Source organism: Anneissia japonica, unplaced genomic scaffold (assembly GCF_011630105.1).
Source record: "Anneissia japonica isolate Jap-2015-1 unplaced genomic scaffold, ASM1163010v1 scaffold1005_len2656397_cov198, whole genome shotgun sequence".
Taxonomy (NCBI): domain Eukaryota; kingdom Metazoa; phylum Echinodermata; class Crinoidea; order Comatulida; family Comatulidae; genus Anneissia; species Anneissia japonica.
This window is the reverse complement of record NW_022683792.1, coordinates 1,216,028-1,237,563: the sequence shown is the minus strand read 5'-3', so window position 1 is coordinate 1,237,563 and position 21,536 is coordinate 1,216,028. Positions and strand designations below refer to the sequence as shown.

Sequence of the window (21,536 nt, the reverse complement as noted above, 5' to 3'; positions counted from 1 at the left end):
AAAACAAGATTTTTCTTATAAATTGGGACTTCTAGTAGACGGCCGGAAATGGTTGGGATGGGAAGACTAGGCCTATTTTTTTTGTTTTTTGTTGGTCCAACTGCCCGACGAGCTTTGGCAGATAGGGGGGTTAAGCCCCTCCCCTGCTGGCGCTGCCACTGTAACTAGCCAATTGCTAAAGTTTCTCTATGCCAAGGGGAATACCCCATGATCCCATCCAGGGCTTCACCTGCCCTTCACATATTTGGAAATACAGTAGCCTTGTACGGATGCGTGACATTTTTTTACATGTTTACGTTATGCAGAAAATAGGATGAATGTGGGCTAGTATAAATTAATTACGGTACCTATTAGCACATTGTCCTCATGAAATCACATTTAAACAATACTGTATATAATCTATTTAATTATTAATTTTCAGGAACTCCTGGCATCAACGGGAACCATGGGATACCTGGGATGATGGGTGCTCGGGGACCAAAAGGTGAAAGGGGTCTGAAGGGATCTAAAGGCGAGAAATGTGATTCTTGTCAACAGCTTTCTAAGGAACCACTTGCAGACTGTAATACCATTACCAACTGTTCTACCGGACGCCAAGGTCAAAAAGGTGATAAGGGTGAAAGCGGTGCGAAGGGGGAACAAGGAATAACTGGATTACCAGGGGTGGAGAAAATACAAATAGCAGAACGAACCAAAGTCGCGTTTTCGGCAGGGCGTACAAAGACGATGACTTCACAGGAACCTGGTTCTGTAATCACATACGACACACTGTTTGTGAACGCAGGATACGATTTTGACAAAGACACAGGAATATTCACTTGCCGCATTAATGGTACTTACTACTTCGTCATGCATGTAGCAAATTTCTATGATGTGGGCGATAATAATTTGTATGTTGAATTGCTGAAGAACAACAAGCATATTGTTAGCGTATATCACCATGATGACAGTACGTATAGAGATTCAGTCTCCAACAGCGTGATTCTGCACCTAGTAAGAGGTGATAAAGTTAAGCTTTTCCTTGAAGGTAATCGCCACCTTTACAGCAGTTCGCGTCGATTTACCACATTTTCAGGTTATATACTATTTGTCGATTAGCACCATTCATATATTGTTATAATATTTGCATGTGTGTGTGACAAGAATCACAGTGTTGCGGTAATGGACACCTAATATGCTATATGCAGCCATTGTATCTCGACTCAACTACTGTTGATGCCTGTAGCACTTGCGCCGACTTTTACTCACATTTGTGCAACTACAAGCAACTAGTTGCGAAGAGTGATTGTGTCACTTCCGACTAAATTATCTACAACAAGTTACCATGCAATGCTACCATAATTTGATAAAATTTTAGTGTACATGACATGTGTACAGTTAATAGAGTACAGTACCACATGACCATTCAATTGCTCATTAGTTGTTTTGAATCGTAGCAAAATAGAAATGGGCAACTGAGAGCAACTAGTGATTGGAGCACTCAAGTCGCTTTAAATTGCAACTCACAGTTGCTGGCAAGTTGCCAAAGGTCAATTGATGTCAGTTGAGTTGAGTTGCAAGGGCGGAAAGCGTAGCAGGTGCTGCTTGCCGTACTTAAATAGAAATGCTGCAGCCGCATTTGTATATATTTTTACAGAAAGGCCTATCATATATTATTACAAAATGGTAGATTGTTATACAGTAAATTGTGATCCTGGTCCTGGGTAAACTTAGGATAAATAATTTGGATCAAACTTGCATAAAATATAATGGAACAAAAGCCTGTGTCGAGCTTAAATGATCTAATAAGGGCTTCACGTGTCGAGTAAGCATCTCGAGTGGGCATCACAGCGCTTATTATATTTTGAATAAACATTGTGGCGCTTAATCAAGAACATATATTCCAACATGCTTTGGAATAACTACCGTATCCTATTAATGATGCAGATAATTCTTTTCAATTGAATTTTTTAAAAGTAATTTTCGTATTTTCTAGACATAATCTTTAACAATCAAAAAGTATATGCCAAAGTGTTCATTAACATGTTTATATTCAGCCATATACCGTAATTATTTATTGCAACTACGGTAAGTGTTGAATTTTTTTCACTGTAAATGGTTACCAATGCTGCAGACTAATTACAGTACCTGTACATTAATGTGACTGTGATTTGATCCGAGGGCAACAATAAAATCATCCATTGACTTATTTCTGATGTCTGATGTCATGCTTAGATTATTCAGTTCTTATTGGCTAGGGATGTACATTTGCTTACACTGAATCCACATCTGATATGCTTACGTCACATCAAAAAGAAAAATCTACCACATTTTCCAAACAAGTCTTTTATTCATCTCCACCTGAAATATAATCACTGTTTGTAAGTTTACAAAGTCTACAAGAGTTCAAGTTGTACTTCTACAATAGAATCTTCAATCTTTACACTTACTCTACAAGTATACCAACAACGAAGGAGGTTTTTTTTTTAGAAAACAGCAAAGAGGAGACAATGCACAGAACAACAAAGTCATTCTTTATTCTTGCGGTATCTACTTGATCTACCAACTAAATTGCTGGATTTGGTTGATTTTTAGGTTGATTGCTTACTCATTGCACTGTATGTTACAGAATCACACACAAATCTATTAAATCACATCAAATCATCTTTACCTACATTAATGAAACATCAAGATCACCATACACTGAATCCAACCCATTACTAGACTCACAATCAACTAATTACAATGATCTCTATTTGACACTTAACTATTCATTTCACCTGCAACCGTCTTAAAAATAAGTTTCTCCGGCTCAGGAGTCATCATCTCTTACTAGTATACATCAAAGAAAAATAAGGAAGACATAAAATAAAATATATTTAATATAAAACTTTTTCTGTAAAAAGAAAAAGACATTTGCACAGCTATGGTGTTATGTGATGCTAAGTATCATTACTTAGCTAGCATTCTGCCATGCCCAGAAGAGAAACTGGACTAGTGAAGGTACTAAGATTACCACCATAGTATGTCAGATTGAGAAAATCATGCCTTTAAAATATGTGGCCTTTGGTATAGATCTGTCTATGAGCAAACATATAAAACATAAAATAAATATAATTTTTATAAATTCTGAAGCTTAAACTTGACTCTTACTTTTATATCACACTCCATTTTGTTTAAAGCTTACACAAGATTTACACAAGGAGAACATGTTACACAGGATACTTTGTAATGTTTTGTATACTCTCCAAGATGGGTGGGTCCAGGAATTTTCATTTTCTAGATGCCCTTTTTTCGTTCTCTTCATTTTTTTCACTTCCAAAAAAGGAGACCAAGGCTGGCTCGGATGCCCTAAATCCGCCTCTGCTAGATATTCTTACCAAGATCCAGTAGTGGGCGAGGGAAATATTACGATTTATTTTAATAGAGGGGACTATCCTCTTGTTTAATGAGAGTCAATTTGGCAGGGATGGGTCCAGAAATGTTCTGAGGTGAATTTAAATCTGCTGACATCATAAGCGCAGGTTCCCTGACAGGGGTCTACTTTCCCTCAGTCTCACTGTGTTTGGTGAGAATAGGCTCTAAATATCCACGAATGAGATATACAGACTTCCTGTATAACATTTAATTTGTGTAAATCGTGTATTACTGTAGTTTAATTTTGAAAGAACTAATATCACAACATCTAACAATGTTTACCATGTTTTGTACCTTATATAACATTAAAATATAAAACAAATTGACATATTTGACATAATATGTACATTAAAATGCACATGTAACATACAAAATCAGTACAAACTTTGCAGCAAACAAAAGGTATCTTTTTAGACAATATAACCACCTACTCTATCTACATAGACATAAATAAAAGGCATCACGTACTGCTTAAAAACATAAAAGAAATATAATACTTTGGACGGCATACACTGTATATGAACAAAATTTTTAAAAACACCTACTGTACCAAAATACTATTCTTTTATACATGGACGTTTGAGTTGTAAAAGCAGCACCAAGTTTTTAAATTGTACATGAAGATGTCAGTATATACTAAGAAATAAATGAATTGCATTGTCAGCCATAAAAATGAATTTTAACCATAAAAACAATTGTCCGAATTTGCTAAATTGCATCTGATTTTACAGCTTTAAATAACTTGTATTTTTATACAAGATGGTTCGCTTATGTACAGGTTAACAGGTACATGCAGAGGCGGAAAATTTCTTTTGCACATGCTTTCCTACTCATATCTAATCTACTGCTTACTACATTCTACTGCCACATACCTGAGACTAGTTAAATGATCTTTTTTTTCACACATCTATTTTCGCAGTGTGGTGATATACCCATTGCAGCTGACTTCAATTGATAATTTTTTCATTTTCATTTCTCTTTATTACATCATCAACTTAATTACAAACAAAATAAACACGAAAAAAACAAAAACAAAAACAAACAAAAAAACACCCTGCAGGATCCATAGAAATTATGGATTGACAAAAAGAAGTATGTTTCATCTTTTTGAAGGCCTAGATCCATTTACTGAACAAACTAATGGGTTTACACTAGTAGAAAATCGTAAAAAAAAACAAAAAAAAAACTGAAAAGTTATTTTCTCATAATACAATAGTAAATACATGCAAATACTCTATCATAAATATATACAGGAGATCGGTTAGTTTCCAGACTTTGCTTGCGAGGGGCTTAGTAGGTGAGAAAAAGGGTGGTTATGCCCCTTCCCCCAACCCAGTTTTTAAATATTCAAAAATCTTTATCAGTTAAACTGTTTCCAATTTTTTCGCCCAATATGCTTTTTGTGTCTTAGAAACATCAGTTATACAACATAACAAATTTTCCCCTCCAGACCCTGACTTTAACTATAAACAAACTTATGTCATTAAAAAATGTAATTATTGGCTATTATTGAAATCAGTCCAAACATATAGCAATAATATGTAGTACTACATAAAATTAATTGAAGCTTTATCATAACTATGAAAATAGTACATAGCCATGCCACCTGATTGGGGGGGGGGGGGGTGGTGGTAGCAAGATCCCAGGGCCCAAGCTTACCAGGGGCCCATAGAAATTGAAGGTAGCATTTTTTCCCAAATATTTTGTACTCCAAATTGACAAGTTGCCCCACCCGAAAAAATGTTTGTGTATTGGCGCAATCTTTCTCTCCCTTGTAACTGGGAGCCCACACCAAACCTTGACCCTGTTACAGTTTCCCTTCTTGGTGGCCCTGGTACATAGTAAGCAGTAGAAAAAGACATTAATAAAGCAATATTGTGCAATAGTATCCAAGAAACTATGTACTAAATCATCTGTACATAACAATACTACACTTGCATTATACACTTCAAGTACAGTAGAGTATCAAGTACAAACTGAACTATTTTTAACAAGGCTGAAGTAACAAGTACATTGTACCACAGTACCAACATCTTGATGGAGTTCAGAGATGTATGTTGGTATGCCTGTTATCTCTTCCTAATAATGACCAAGTCACTATACAGACTAAAACCTTGACACCTATTTACTGTATAGCATTATCTTTTCTACTGAGATAAGCATTAATGTACATGTTAAAGAAACGATCATCAATCATGTATCTAGATAATAATCTGTATCCTTCTCCTCTTCCACAATTTTGATGAACTTGTGATATAAATCTCCCTCAACAATTACCTATTCTAGTACTATTCAACACATTCTTAGTTATTATTATTAAAGACAGCAATATTTAATTTACATAACTTTCATTTTTCTCTGATAAATGGCATAATATATTCTTGTTATATACTAATCTTTGGTTTCTGACTTATTAAACATTAACCACTCTATGCAATAACAAGGCTTTAGTGGATCTCCCACAAGCTGACACATGCTTATAGTTGAGCCCACATTGTCAAGTGAAAACATCTTAGCTGTGTGGATTAAGTGTAAACATGATCCTTAGCTGTCATCATTGATTAGTTGTTTAGTAGTCACTTCCAGTCCTCACTAACCAATAAAAGTTTGCACAACCATGGAGGTATGGCACAACAGACATTAGTTAAATGAATGTAATAACCATGTACAGTATCCCAACCATTATTATTACATCAGCTTATGACAGACCCAATGTAATACACAATCTAGATAGTTCTTAGTTTCTATAAACAAACTAATTAAAGAACTTAACAATAAGAAAACAATTATATCTATGGACAGGAAATAATGACACTAGCATGTTTCAGACAAATATACAAAATGTATTATCATTATTTAAAATTTTCTATAAATCTGAAGATGCAAAAATGTTATTTTATAGCAAAAATCCCTAAAATTGTCTCGTTCCATCGTTGTCATTTACTCTGATGAAAATTTTCATAATTTTTTTATTTTACTTGCTGGTCAACCAAATGTTTCAAAATTCCAACAAAGTATAGGTAAACAGACACAAGATGGAAGGATATAACTAAAAATATGGAAAATATAAAAGTATATTAAATTTAAAGTATTCATAACAATAACAGTAGGAATTGAATTATCATTATTTAAATGATTTTAATGGGTGAACTTTGACATGATATTACATATCAACTTAATTTCATCTTTCAGGAGTGTCTATCAACAACTGACCAATTTTAACAGTACATGCTTGTCCCACCAGCACACGTGTTGCCCCACAAACTCAGGTGCGTATGTACACTTGCGCTGTTGTTTAGTGAGATCAGAGCAACAATTATCCAAGGGGCGGCGCTTTGCGGAAAGGTTTAGATAATGCATGTGCAAAAAAATTGTAGACATGTACTGGAATGCAGACACGTGAAAACAATTTTTAAGATGTGCCAACGTTTCACTATCTTGGGAAGTGAACACAAAATTGTGTTTAGATTTTGATAGATGGAAAAACCTTAATTATTATTGTACTCTCAAATTTATGCAATGAATAGTCAGCCATGAACAATACAATAACTAATGCTGTAAACAATATTACTGACACAAAGATATCCTTTGGTCTTATTTGATATTAAGGCACTTTATCATTACCAATCATTAACATTATATTATGACTGGTCCAATTTATATTAGCTAATAGTATGTCTATGAGAATTATGAGTGTCCATATATGAGCATGATGATGCCATATCATAGCCATATATGGCAAAATCACAGGTATATGTCACATACAAAAGATGGACAGAGATTAGTAACAATGATCAAGGACTGTGACCATCAACTAATGACTTCTATCTCTTACCTATGGACCTATGACTACCATGTACAGTATGTATTAACAATGACTGAATACGAACATAAGACCCCCCACTAATGGCTCACTACTGGCTAATGACCTATGACTAATCGACCATCATGTGATGTAAACTGAGTATGTACTTTATACCAATTCTTGGCATAACACTAAACTCATAGATGTTGGCTAACCCATTCATCAACTTAGTTCATGATCCAGTTCTTATTTCTTTAATACTTTTTATATAGACCTGAGTAAAATTCCAGCGAAAACCCATGCATCGCCAGAACATAGCATTCCAATCTTCACATTTCAATCTTCAATGCACTAAACAAATAAAATTAAAAAGTAATAGCAAATAATACAGCCCAAAGTAAATAGAGATTATTAGGTACATAACACCCTACTGACTATTCTTACTGAGCCTCTTCTTCATTACAGCCTATGGCTCTGGGAGCCATGTTCATTGGCAAACTTTGCAAGGTAGTACGAAGTGTCTTGGCAGTACGCTCTTGTCTGGAAGCCTTGATAGCTCTCTTTGGAGCATACTTCAAATGGGTTGGCGCATAACCCGGTATAACCGCCATATTAGGGTCACCGGTGTACACTATCTCTGGCATGTAAGGTCGATTATAGACATTCGAATGCTGCTGCTGTTGCTGCTGCTGGCTTGAGTAGTGACGGTACGAGGACTGATGAGGATCCACTGCCATTAAGGCACCCTGGTGAGAGTGCCATTAGATGTCAAACCATATCTCTGTTAATTTTGGCAGCAAGAACAGAGCGGAAAGAAGAGTGTGATAGAAAATTAGTCTGGTACAGTTTTGCACAACTTACAATATCAAACCAAAAAACTCTCATTTTTATCTTTTCTGTGTATTTTATCAATTCCATTTCCTTACTAAATTTTGAGATGATGGATTAAAGAGAATTTGTATTTGAAATGTCGAACTTTAGATTTGAACAACTGGTATATATTTCTTTACCACATTTTGTGCTGTATGATTGTATATGCCTGTGATAATAAATGTTATTGTTAAAAGAGTATTAACACTGATTCTTACAATGTTGAGATTGCCCATGGAGCATATTTATTTGATTTAATCAATAAAATTTTTACATGAGCTTCACTACCCATTTCAAATCTACTTGCGGCCAAATTTTGTGTCCTGACTGGTTGGGTATGGAGGCAGTATACAGTTGTATAAATTGATAATAGTGAACAATGATAAATGATTACCAATATAAACAATAAAAAAGTAAAATACCAAACTGAACAAAAAAGGAATGAATTTGAAAAACCACCGAAACAAGTAAAGACATTTGTGCAAAACAATACCAAGAAAGAAGAAACATAGCAATAGGTAATTGAAAGAACATCAAATATCATAAAAGAAGGTAGAAGATTCTGACAAAACTTTGCATGAAATAAAAATGATGGGAAAACAAGATGGTAGGTAAGTTGATGACTTTAGATGATACATTAAATATCAAGAAATAACATAAATAAAAACTTGAATCGAGAATTCTAAATGTTATTTAATGTATAGTAGGTGCTTGATTACCACAAAATAAATGTTTTTATTTAAAAATATATTCACATCAAACATTAAAAGCAATCAATAAATAGAAACAATTTTTTGTCAACACAAAGCAAAACAGAAACAAATCTCTTAAAAAGTAGATGATCATCATTCTTAGGCCTATTTTTAAGTATTATTGTAACAAAATTATTTTCGGAAATACATGCAAAATATCAAAATAATTAAAGGTTATTCAATTAAATATAATTAATATTTATTTTAAATAATTAAGTAAAGGAAAATAATACTATTCAATAACTAGAATACTTAGAGAAAAAATAAGATTTAATTTTGAATAAAATTAGATTAAAAAATGCATATAAATTGATATATTTTAACTGTCCAATACCAAAGTTATCAAAAGCATATTAGAGTATATATTAGAACAGAAGTGTTTCCATTTGATACAATGTTTTAAATATTACTGAAATAATAATTCTTTTATATGAAATATGCAAATAAAATAAATCATAAATAATTGGACATCAATAACACAAACATAACCATTACATAAACACAAAAAAAATATTTATTTATTTTTTTTTATCGAAAAGCAAGCATTGCATAGTTGGGTTTTGTGTAACAAACATAAATTTAACTGACAATATTCTTGGAAGGGCGCTCTCAACTTTAATACAATTTAATACACAATAAAGATTGACAGTCTCGTTTCACTTACCTCTGACTGGGAGGAGTCCATGACAGACATTTCTGGGGGGACTTCTGCAGGTTGATGGTAGTGTGGAGCAGCAGAATAAATCACTTCCGATCCAGGAGTTGCTGGTGAGTAGACAGGCGTAAGAGGAACCCCATGATGGGCTGGATTTGTGCCACCTGTTGACTATTTAAAATACAAAAATGGTTCAACCAAAAGGAGAAATATATAATTCTTTTTTTAAACATTAGCACAAAAATTTATACATATTTTTTATAACTTGCTATGTGAATCCAGCAACCACCTATAATAATTTAAAATATATGTAGTATGCCTGCTGCTGCAATATGAAACCTTCACAAACCAATTTCATCAATCTGATTGCTCAAACGTTTACATCACATGCCATACGCCAATTTCAAACGAGTCTCAGTGCCAAAGATCATCCTCTATTAATTTTGTTTACTTCACATGATTGCATAAAAAAAAAATCAATAACATATCATATATTTTCCCCCTCTCTGTAGATACTTTGGCAGAATTTGTTAGTACTGTGGCGCACTTTCCAAAGTATGTTGCCATTTTATTTGTGAAAATACCAAATCCAGCAGCCTCAAATTTAGTTAGCATTAGATGATACCGTCATCGAAAAAAAACAACTCTTCATTTTTAACAGGATTGAACCTGGGACCTTTGGAATGGAAGACAAATCCCTAAAACTACATGTTACTCACCTGAGGAATCCACCTCCACTGGTTGTGAGCTGAGGTCCATTGCTGATTTGTCTGTAATAGAAAAGTGCACAAATATATAAATTATATTGAATGAAAGTGGTTTGACCATGGAGGTATTATTGAGAAGATCACTTGAAAAAGCTCTGCGCACACAGCATTATGCAAATGAGCCAAGAACAAGCCTGCCACAGCATGTGAAGGCCGTTTGCGCTATGCCTTTGAAGTCTAATGTGTTCCCCGCCACAAATGCTCAGCAGGCTTAATTTATCAAAAAATTGAACATGGAGAGCACCTTCATTTCTCAATGTGCACTATTTACAGTCAATCACTATAGCTGCGCAATCATTTCCACCTTGAAGTTAATACATTTATGACACTTTATCTGTCTACCCAAGAATATGTGGTGGGGTTGCCTGCCACTGCACCAATATGGCAGCAACACATAAGCATGTGGACCCAATGACCAGGGAAAACAAAGCGCTTTGTAATAAAAAAAAAAAGGTGCTATTTAATAATAAATAAATTGAAAATTGCAATACAATTCTATAAATGTTTAACGAGGGTGGCATATTTAACAAAGCTGAACATTTCCAACTAGGTATGTTCGCTACCAAGTCACTGTAGTGTGCAGTATTCATATAACAAGAAATACTTGTTCAAATGTACAGTACACAGTTGGATTAACGGACCATTACAAATTTTGAATTTGAATTAATAAAAATGTATGCAGAACCAAAGTCACATACCACTTCTTTTGCATTAAAAGTCATAAATAATGAAGTCATGAAAATATAATTATATGAAATTCAAGAATATACTTTATTACATTCTGCATTAATGACACTGCAATCAAATCTAGTTTATGTGTACACATAAATTAAAAGCCAGACGATATCATCATGTGCTTATATAATATATGTGCTTAAATCTTTATCTAGTAAAACTAGTAAAACTTACAGCTGGCGAGGCCTGATGGAATGCATAGCTTTGTGGTTGGGAAGCCATGTACTGAGGAGGTGCATGAGACATGACAACTGGGACACTGTATGGTGCATAAGCAGGTGCCTGCAAAACATAAAGCATGTTGTCAAAGTTAGAATGGTGTCACCACTACGCAAAGGGCAAGCTACCGGAAGACTTTCCATTTTGGGGGAGGAACTGGGAAAATAACATACCGTATATGCTCATATATAAGGAATGTCATGGCGAAATGGTTAAGTTGTCGCACAGGCCAGTATTGAGTAAATGAGCTATAAAATATGGGAGCTCAAAAAATTGCATAAAAATCCAAATTTGTTTTTCACTATAGATCAACAGTTTAAGGTCTTATTAATCATGTACCAAAGTATTAGTTCCGGAAGTGGTCAACAAGTTGTTTATTTAACGTTATTTTGATAGTTCATTCTATTAAACAATGTATGCACAAATAACTTAGAAAGGCAATTACTCAAAATCATGTTTATCTTGATTCTAAGAGTACTGTACTTTCACTTTCCAACAACTTAGGCTTGAAATGTCCAATTTCAATGAATGACCCCTCATTTTAAAGATCACATACTCAGGTATCTGAAAATACCAATAACTTGAATTTCAATTTTTGCTACAACTTAGCCATTTGGCCACAACATGCCTCATATAAGACAACCCCTGAGTTTGAGAAGATTTTTGGACAAATTTTTGTGTATCGGGAATATAGGCAACCCCCTTGTTTCACCGTCGGAATTCATATACTTTGCTGCTATTTTTAGTCTTGATACTGCATCTAATAGTATGAATGTCACTCCAAAAATTGACATGGCCATATTATTCATGTTTTGCTTTTACTTCTTCTTCTGATATTGTACAGACCACCACTAATGGTGTATTACATACATAGGAATAATACATATAATACAAAGATACAAACTATATACAGTATCAGTTACCAGGGATCCTAATTAATATGCAATTATTTAAATGAGGCAATTATCCAATCAGAGTAAAGTAGCATCATGGTGAGAAAGTATATTGAGAGGAATACAGTTCAGAGAGAAAGATTAACAAATGTAGATCAGGGCAAGTTATCAGTGCGAGAACCAGGTCTAAGTACAGGAAACAAAATAAATAATCAATAACTAGAGAGAAAATTGTAACTCTTTAGATACTTTTAAGCCACAATTTAAGCTTGGCTTGTTAACATCATTAGCATAGGCTTCTTGAAGTAGTAGTATGTCTTTATTATTATTACAAGAATCGATGATGGTAGTGTTATTAAAAATGACCATAGTGGATCTGAATTACATAATTCATGTTGACATGATTCAGACTCATTCAGACAAGGAAGTTTTGAGATACCCATTATGTGTTTAAAACCACCAAAGTTAGATAAAGTTCACGTATGACGCTATCTTTTCTTTTCCAATGTTCATTAATTCTTGTGAGCAGACATCTTTCTGTTTTACCAATGTACTCATCATTACATCATGGGCATTTAAATCTGTAAACTACATTACTTTGGAATTCTTTAGGTGTGGAGTTCTTAGTAGATGTGAAATGAGGAAGTTTCTTATGCCAAGTAGTAATGAAGTGAACATCATCAGTTAAGTTGCGTTCGATTTTAGAGATTGAGCGTTTCAGAATTTTACCCCAGTAATACCACAGAAGGTATTCCGATCCAAATTTTAGTTAGTTCGGGGTTTTCCAGTGGTAATCCCAACATAGACCTTCTGCAACTTATAGAAAACTTTTGTGATGACACGTTTAGGGTAGCCATTCTGGATATAAAACGCTTGATATTATCGATTTATTTCTTGATAAGATTAGTGGAACATAGTTTGTTAGCTCTAGAAAATAGACTTCTGATCCAAGATGTTTTGTACTTCCATGGTGTGAAGTTACTGAAGTGGATAAATTGGCCTGCATGCGTTTTCTTACGGTAGATTGAAATTTCGCTTTTATAAAATTTGATACATAAATCAAGAAAATTAATTGTGGCTACATCTAGCTGTCTAACATGGAGCCAAATGTAGTGCTAATCCTCCAACTATTACCATTTTATGGGCTTTTATGTTCATCAAAATCTTATTTTCCTGCATTTAAAATTGCATTCATTCATACTATGAGTTACTACAGGTAGCTTCAAAACTTGCGTGTTATGCACGATTTAAAAAAAAAAAAAAATGTGTATGTTGAGCATAGAAGTCCCCCTGTTTTTTTAAGTTGTAGTCAATTTTGGATCTAAAACAAATTCAATTTGTGAGGCACTGGATTCAAGGCCCATGGAAAATATCCTGAGTGGCCTCATCTCAGCACTAGACTAAACAAGTGTATGAAGTATGTGCTTGTTATGTTCACACCTGTTTTTTTTTGGCTTTGCATCCTACTCTGGGCACCCCCACATAATGTAGTACTACATTCAACTTTCAGGATCAAATAAAACCACATGTTTTGTGAGCAAATCTCAACACACCTGCTAATGTTGTGAATGTGCTTATCGAATGTGCTTTGGTAATGTTGTGAATGTTAATAGCCAAAATTATGAATGTATAGACATTAATCATTCCTTGTACATACTCATTCAATACAAAATGTGTATTTAACATCCAACAGCTGTCCCATCTATAATTTATGTCCCTGCTGATGATGTAATCACAGGGCCATGCTGTAAATCTATTTTGCTGAAAGGGTCACCCTGTCTAAATATGGTGAATAAGTTAATTAATTAAATCCACATGAACTAATGACATGATTGGTGTTTTCCTGAATTTTCCTGAAAAATTCCACATCCCCCCAACCTCAAATTCCAAGTCTTTTCCAGGTATTCCATCATATGGAATTAATCCTCACCTGCTGTGAGTGAGTGTGCTGTGGTATTGCCGATGGGTGCGCTAAAGGTGTTTGTCCAACTTCATTGGGATTGAAATAGGCCACTCCATTTAGGTATGTGTAGGTAAAACCAGCTGGGGCTTGCACCACGTTTACGACACCATTCGGTAAGAAAGCTGTGTCTGGAAAATGAAAGAGTGAAGTATTCTTGTCAATTATTATAGTATAGCATAAAATAATTTGGTACAAACACACATCAGGTAGGGTAAAACATCACTCCTATGATATTTCCTTGATGCAAACTCACATTGAAATGGCATTTGCCCTGATACTTGGGGATCAGACACAACACTAGTCCAGTGGTTATGACGCCAGGGTAGTTTTCTGGAGGTCGTGGGTTCGATTCCCACCCGAATCACTTGCAATTTTTTTTTGTTAAGTATTTGGGGACGTACTGAGTATGTGGTACGAACACATGTCAGATAGGGCAAAACATCACTCCTATAAAATAATTCCTTCTCACTCAGTTCAATAAACACAATGTATATATGGAAGCACAGCATTACTAAACTTACCAACATTCTTCGGATAGTGAACAGGCTGAAAAAAATGTTAATATAATTTTAATATTAAATTCTGTCAAATTAACTACAAATCTACAAAATACAATATAAGCTTTGAAGATAAAACTTAACGTAAGCTTATATTCTCTAACAATTATATATCATCAAACACATGATGTAGTGCTATTTGTTTCTAACAAAAAAAATTGTTCTAATCAATTCTGATATTGCTACTTTAATTGATACTGTATAACTATTATGATTATTTTTTTAATGTAGGAAAGTTGAATGAAATTCCAGATGTAATTAGTTTAATGCTACCTTACTTACCTGTTTACGAATTGCTGGCCCAATATTTAATTTCTTGTCCTTAAATATCAAATTGTTACCCTAATGAAAAAGTATGTGAACATATTATTGTGAAAAGAAATCTTTGAAAAATGTGAGCACAACATTAAAATATTTGTTTTGATTGACTGAATTAATTGATTTACAGATGAAGTATAAAGTTGGCCTATAAATATTACTATTTATTTTGCGCTATTTATTATTGAATTGTTACATTATTCTGATAGTTATTTTGTACAGGGACCTGTTCCCTTTGTTACCTATCAGTCTCTTATTTGAGTTAGAAAAAATTATAAACTTATGATTCATAATTAGTTATGATTCCAATTAAATATTAGATATGCCCTTTATGACTGGTGCTGGCAATGAAAATGTATTTAGCCTATATAATTATATAGACCTACTCATCTATTATTATCATTATCATTATTATTTACCTGTTCCTTGATTATTCTAACAGCTTCATCAGCGTTTTCAAAAGTTATAAACCCATACCTATATTTATTTTGAAACAAATACAACATTTTATTTGACATGAATATGTTTTATTTAATGTAGTTCAAATTGATTATTTTACATTTCCATATAACACCTTTAAGCATGAACGTTATTTCTATTGTTCCCGTTTAAATGTGTGATAGACCACAAGATCATTTGGCTTTACATTTCTACAATCTGCTTTATTAAGTATCAATCATAATTGCATTAATTTATAGTGACAACGCCAACATTAGGTCAACAGATAATCAATTATTTCATTTGATTAGAATATAAAGTCGCCAGTCAGCTGCTACATAATACTGATAATATAACTACAAATATCAATTTATTGCCCAAATTTTGAAAAACATTTATACAACAATTTTTATCTGCTTACCCCTTACTGATGCCAGCTCTGTCTGTTATAATTTTTGCCTCTTTGACTTGGCCATACGATGAGAAGAAGTTTTCCAATTCTACATCGTTAGTCTAAACAAAGATACTGAAACAGTTTAATAACATCATAACAAATTTTTAAAACTGGTCCTTTATTGCCAAGTGCAAAAACCTGACCTAAAATAACAAAAAACAAAATAAAATTGATGACTAAAACGGCTTTGGGAAAACACTGAATAGTATTAAACAATATAAACAAAAACAACATAAGTAGGAAAAAATAATTTCCTACAGAAAAATTAAGTATGTATCACATTAATCAAAAACCTACCATGTGTTGAAACAAATTGTTTAAATATATTAAAAAGTAGGCCAACAAACCCATTGGCACCAACTGACAAAAACCAAAATGTTGAAATAAAACAGATGCTCAATACCAAGCCAGATGCATCCCATAATGATATGGGTTTTCAAATTGGACTAGAAAATGCCACACACCCAAAGGTTATGTACAGGTTCAAGTCAGTATAGCCACGTAAATTACTGCATTCAGAGTTACCACAGATCAGTTTTATTATAATTGGAAATATACTCACAACAGATATCAATTAAAAAGTACAGTATATTGCTACTAATACGGAGAAATGTTTACCTACACTTCGTCAATAATTTTACCTGTAAAGGGAATTACAGTATAACATTTCAATAACTGCTACAGTAGCTGAAAGTTTACTTTCTAATATCAAATTATGAAAAATAACATACAATATTTACCTGGAATGAAATGCCACCAACAAATATCCTATTTGGAATAACTGTGCCATATTTTGGGGCATTTGGTGCCAGAGGTACAGGAGATGAAGAGTTACTGCAGGTATCAGTCACCTATAACAATATATAATTCAATAGAATTCAATTTAATAGTGTAAGCTATACAGTCAATGATCCTATAAAGTGCTTCTCTCATATAAACTCTCTAATATTAAGCGTGACATGAAACATGATTTTTTTTTGCTATTGTAGCATTTATTAGAGATATATTCTAAATTTTGAATAAATGTTGCATCACAAATCTTAACTACTAATCATCATATAAATAGTGTGCACTATTTAGAACAATAATTTGTAATAAACACAGCCTCTTAAATTACCATAACCAAAAGCACTCCTATAAAGTCTACAAAAATGTTATACAGTCGAGTCCGTCAAAGTCGACTCTGTTTAAGTCGAAAATTCGCGTCAGTCAAATTTTTGAAAACGTCCCAATTCTTTCCTATGTATTACTGTGTAAATTGTTTGTTTAATTCGAATTTTTATAAGTCGAATTTCGGCTATATCGACAGAATTTTCCAGTCTGGATAGGCCAATTTTAAAGTAATTTCAACCACACAAGTCGAAGTTCCAAATTTTGTAGCGCATGTGGGAAAATACACAGACGTGGGAAAATACAAAGTTGTACGGCAACAAGTTAGCCAAGTCAAAACTAACATCTCAGACAGCGCGATGTGGAACTTGGCTCACACGATCGTATGTCGTAAGTTGCAGTCTACTCTCACAATACAGACACCCCTCCGGACTGGCTCCAATGTTCAGTTTGTCGTCCAGTTCAGTTTATAGAACTTGTATTGAACCCATTTTGTTGAACAAGACTGTTGTAGTCTGGGCCTAGCCGTTTAATTAATTTATCAAAGCCCTGGATTTTTTTGACTAGGCCTAGTCTAGCCTACGCAAATTCAACACATTATTTAATAATACGTACAGTACAGTACCTGTTGTTTTGCTGTACTGCTCAGCAAATTTAATTATTACCAATAAAATTGATGCGATTTTTATATTGTTTTTGATGTTTTATGTTTTTCCAAGCACACATTCTTCGTTGGGTAATGCTGGTCAGCAGTCTAGTTGTAAACAGAATAGGTCAGGCCCCCAAAAACTCTGCCTGCCCCCCCCAATTGTTCCATTTTTGTGGGGTGTTTTGCACTAGACATGTGCTTCGGCTGTGATGACGTCAGATCGCCCAAAGTTTCATGGTGCATGACAGTAAACAAGCTCGGTGTAATCAAGAATGTTTTGATAAACAAATTTATAAAACAAAGCAAAAAACAAATAAGAAACCCTCATGGTATTATTTTAGAGTCAAATCTAAATAAACCTATCAAATTAGATTTATTCTCTACAAATTTCCTCCGTAATAAAATTAGCAACATGTTTTGAATAGCATCTTGGGGTGCATTTGCAATTTACACGGACGAATCTAACGAATTTGAATTAGATGTCTACTAAAAAGAGTAACCAGTAGGAACTTGCTTTGTCGAATTCCGTCTTTATTTCAGGTTGATTCCAAATGGTTTTTAAGGATTAAAAGCAAGAATATACACTAATTGAAACATTGGAATGCGTACCTAAATTTCACTTCATAATTAACCAACAAAACGTCTACTGGTGTGTCATGTTAACCAACAGATAATCTCCATGGCAATGCGAGTACAGCTAAGCACCTCGTTTTCACAGCGTGTGGTATGCTTGTCGTTAAACGATGTCTACTTAACTATCGTCTGGTTTTTCCAGTGAGTGTTACCGTCCTGAATTGGAAAAATCGTCTGAGATTCGGAATAGGGAGTTCATGTTTTCAAGAAAGCATTTTATTAAAAGAAGAATAGGAATGATTTTGGGACTTGAAAAAATGTTCGGTTTTGAGTGAAATTCGATTTTGTGGGCATTGAGTACTACATAGTATTGGTCTATGTTAATATATATATATTTTTTTTCCCTAAAATTTGCAAGTCAAAATCTGATAACTCGATCTTTTTATGCCAGTCCCATTAGATTCGACTTAGGCGGAGTCGACTGTATAAAGACAAGGGTACAAATTGGAACATTTATAGCACTCACAATCATTATCAATCAGCCAATGGAGAATATTATAGTACCACATTCAAACACTGAATTTCATTCTTCATGTTTAAACAAATTTCCTTCACAACCAGCAGGAATCTTGTCAATTACACTACAAGATGGAATATGATGCTCAATAGTCTTTTTTTAACGCTTTAGGCTAAGAGATGAACCTGTGTTCACCCAGTGTAAAATGGATGGAACTCAGGACCAATGTGGATTTTTTTGTTAAATGTAAATGGAAATGCATCCGGCATCGCTCCAGAATTATCATGTGTTTATTATAACCTTGGCAGAGTAAAAAGGGTATACAGATGAACTTGCCTAAGTCGAATCCATAATGCCATTGAAATATTGTTCGACTTAGATAAAATTCTACTTACAGATTGTTAATTAATGGAGAATACAACAATTTGGCATTTAAAATAAGATCGACTTAGAAATTATTCGACTTAGAAATTATTCGACTTAGGCAAGTTTAACTGTAATTCCTAGCCATCAAGCTATTCAACTCTAGTCATCATTTAAGCTCAAAAAATGTCACAGATTATATCTTACTTTAAAGGAAGATAGTTAATAACATTTTGCATTCATTTAGTTAATTACTTATCTTGTTGGGTTAGAAAAATTATGTCAAACTGGTTTTAACATTTAACTGTAACTGTAAAGATTACTATAATTTTACAAAAACAGCAAACGTTCCTTTCACTGAGCATGCCTCACCAGGCTAGAAGATATGTACTGAAAACATTTTAATTGTACACATGAAAACTTGTATAATATATAATTATTTTAATACAAATTCAAATGTTTTAGGCAATTCATCACGACTATAACTGCTTAGCAGAGAATAAGAAATCTTTTAAAAGTTCTTCAAAAGATATCAATTAAAGGGGCCATTATACTGGACATCTCTTTTTATCTTTTACATGTTTTGGTTTGATTTAAGTTGTTTTTCATATTTTGTCTTTTGTTTTACAAAGTTTAGTGTGCCACTGTTAGCGTTAGTGTAAAGGTGCATGGTTCAAATAATTATTATTTATTATAAAATGTGTTCATTTATTTGTTGTACTTTACATGTAGTTTTAAGAAATGCAACAGTAAGGCCATGTAAAAATTTTAAAAATTAGTTAGCATCTTACGTTATCAATTTTCATGGTAATGAGGGAGGTTTTTGTTTTCTCGCGTTAACATGAAAAAAGAGTGTCGAAATGAGGGAGGTTTTTTTTTCTCGTGTTCAACATGAAAAAAGAGTGTCGAAAGGAAAAACAGTAAAACAAAAAAGAAAACAGTGACCAAAATTGCATTCAAGAAATTATGTAATTCATCTATAGCAAGCAGAAACTTTACCTATGAATAAGTCATAATGCAATTATCTCTATATAAAATCCTGCACAATTCACTCCAACACAACAAGCATCATGGATGCCATGTGACTACAATATAAAACAAACAGTAGAGAACTGCCAAGTGGTCTGGCTAGTGGCCTCTCTGTTGGTAGGGAGGGGATGCTAACCAATTATTTTATTTTAACATGGCCTAATCATGTTTCTTATCTTTAAACACAACTAAGGAAATTCAAATTGTTAAGTAGACACACATATTTCATATATATTTTGTCCACTCACCATCACACATGTGGCCATAATTAACCATACCATTAAAATCATACCAGCCCAATTCCTACTCTTTGACAAGTGTTAATAAATCTAATGATGTAATTCACCACCATGTCCTACTTTCTAAATGTAAGTAAAGTTATCTAATAACCATTAAATTATCGATGAGAACATTCAATCTATATTTTATAGAATTAGGTTAAACGTCACACGGACACATTAGGCAGCTGTTTATCTTGCGACGATCATGTGCCCATCGAATAGGCCACCATCGCTGAGGAGAGTATATATACTGACTGTCACTGACCTATCGCCTATGCAACGAAACTTTATATTAAAAGATGACAGGTCATGGTTCACCAACCAAGTATCTTATTCTTGTTATTGATATTAAACATTGTCCCATTCATTAATTAAGTTTGCAGTCTAGCCTACCCATCCCAGTTGTAAAAAAAAAGTCAAATTATTTTATACTAATTTACTAGTATAGGCCTATATCCTGTGTCCTGTGACAGACCTACTGTACTACCAGCAGCCAGCCTCAATGTGATGTTGAACCTACCCTAGTAGGCTAGCCTACCTACCTAGGCCCTAGTTGAGTACATCTGAATGGTTATTATAAAATGACAATAAATAAAATTAACATTTACCGAAGAATTTTGATCTGCCATCTTCTAAAAACTAAGCCAAAAATCACAAGTTATTCGTAATCAATCAGAAAATATATCCAGATACCCACAACATACAAACGAACAACGAAAATAAAAGAGAAATTCCAGAGGAAATTACACGGTTCAAAGCAATCAAATCCACCAACAGTGATGCGGTGCGGTATCAAATATCTTCATGACAGACAGGAGGAGTTGGCGCGTTATTTCATTATTTCATGCCTCAGTGACTTTAGACTATTCTATTCATTTGAATGGTTGAATATAAAACACAAATATCATTAATTATTTATAAGTTGTTTTAATAACATATAATTCAATTACTTGTAGACATATATTACGGCTGTAATGTAGATGTGCATTTTAAATAGCTTATATTATGAGAATTACACTTAATGAGTGTTTTCATACATTATACAACTACCCAAGTTTGAAATGCACTGTACCATGTACTGACTTGAACTTTGACTTTGTTTTTGCGTACTTACAAAAACAAAAGTGATGTATGTGCGCGTGTTTGGAGAAATAGACGCGTTACATGGACCCTGGATGGACGCGCCACACTC

General features: G+C 33.6%; 2 protein-coding genes across 3 annotated transcripts in view; one reads left to right on the top strand and one right to left on the bottom strand.

Annotated features, from left to right (window-relative positions):
* The window catches only part of LOC117101953 (complement C1q tumor necrosis factor-related protein 3-like), a 6,276-nt gene extending 4,088 nt beyond the window's left edge, over nucleotides 1–2,188 (top strand). Inside the window, exon 3 of the mRNA XM_033242084.1 lies at nucleotides 422–2,188. Coding sequence (XP_033097975.1) covers nucleotides 422–1,098 — 677 coding nt within the window. The 3' untranslated portion in view covers nucleotides 1,099–2,188. The remainder of the gene's footprint in view (nucleotides 1–421) is intronic.
* Nucleotides 2,189–2,309: 121 nt separating this feature from the next.
* On the bottom strand, nucleotides 2,310–21,166 carry LOC117101916 (protein boule-like). Of its 2 annotated transcripts, none has more exons than XM_033242033.1 (11): nucleotides 20,953–21,166; nucleotides 16,563–16,673; nucleotides 15,790–15,881; nucleotides 15,350–15,407; nucleotides 14,895–14,954; nucleotides 14,577–14,601; nucleotides 14,023–14,183; nucleotides 11,155–11,262; nucleotides 10,198–10,248; nucleotides 9,488–9,649; nucleotides 2,310–7,947 (listed from the first exon to the last, which is right to left on the bottom strand). In XM_033242033.1, the coding sequence occupies exons 1-11, from the start codon at nucleotides 20,971–20,973 to the stop codon at nucleotides 7,642–7,644; spliced, it is 1,155 nt and encodes a 384-aa protein (XP_033097924.1). In that variant the 5' UTR covers nucleotides 20,974–21,166; the 3' UTR covers nucleotides 2,310–7,641. The 2 variants fall into 2 exon arrangements, with proteins under 2 accessions (XP_033097924.1, XP_033097930.1); XM_033242039.1 differs by having other exon boundaries at nucleotides 7,805–7,982; nucleotides 20,953–21,164.
* Nucleotides 21,167–21,536: the final 370 nt, after the last annotated feature.

What these genes read in the sequence shown, in the direction of transcription:
- LOC117101916 (XM_033242033.1), bottom strand. Translation starts at nt 20,973, where the DNA reads ATGGCAGATCAAAATTCTTCG. An exon ending in TCACTATCCGAAGAATGTTG is followed by an intron (nt 14,184 to 14,576) that starts GTAAGTTTAGTA and finishes TTCATTTTCCAG; the next exon opens with ACACAGCTTTCTTACCGAAT. An exon ending in TCCATCAGGCCTCGCCAGCT is followed by an intron (nt 10,249 to 11,154) that starts GTAAGTTTTACT and finishes TTTCTATTACAG; the next exon opens with ACAAATCAGCAATGGACCTC.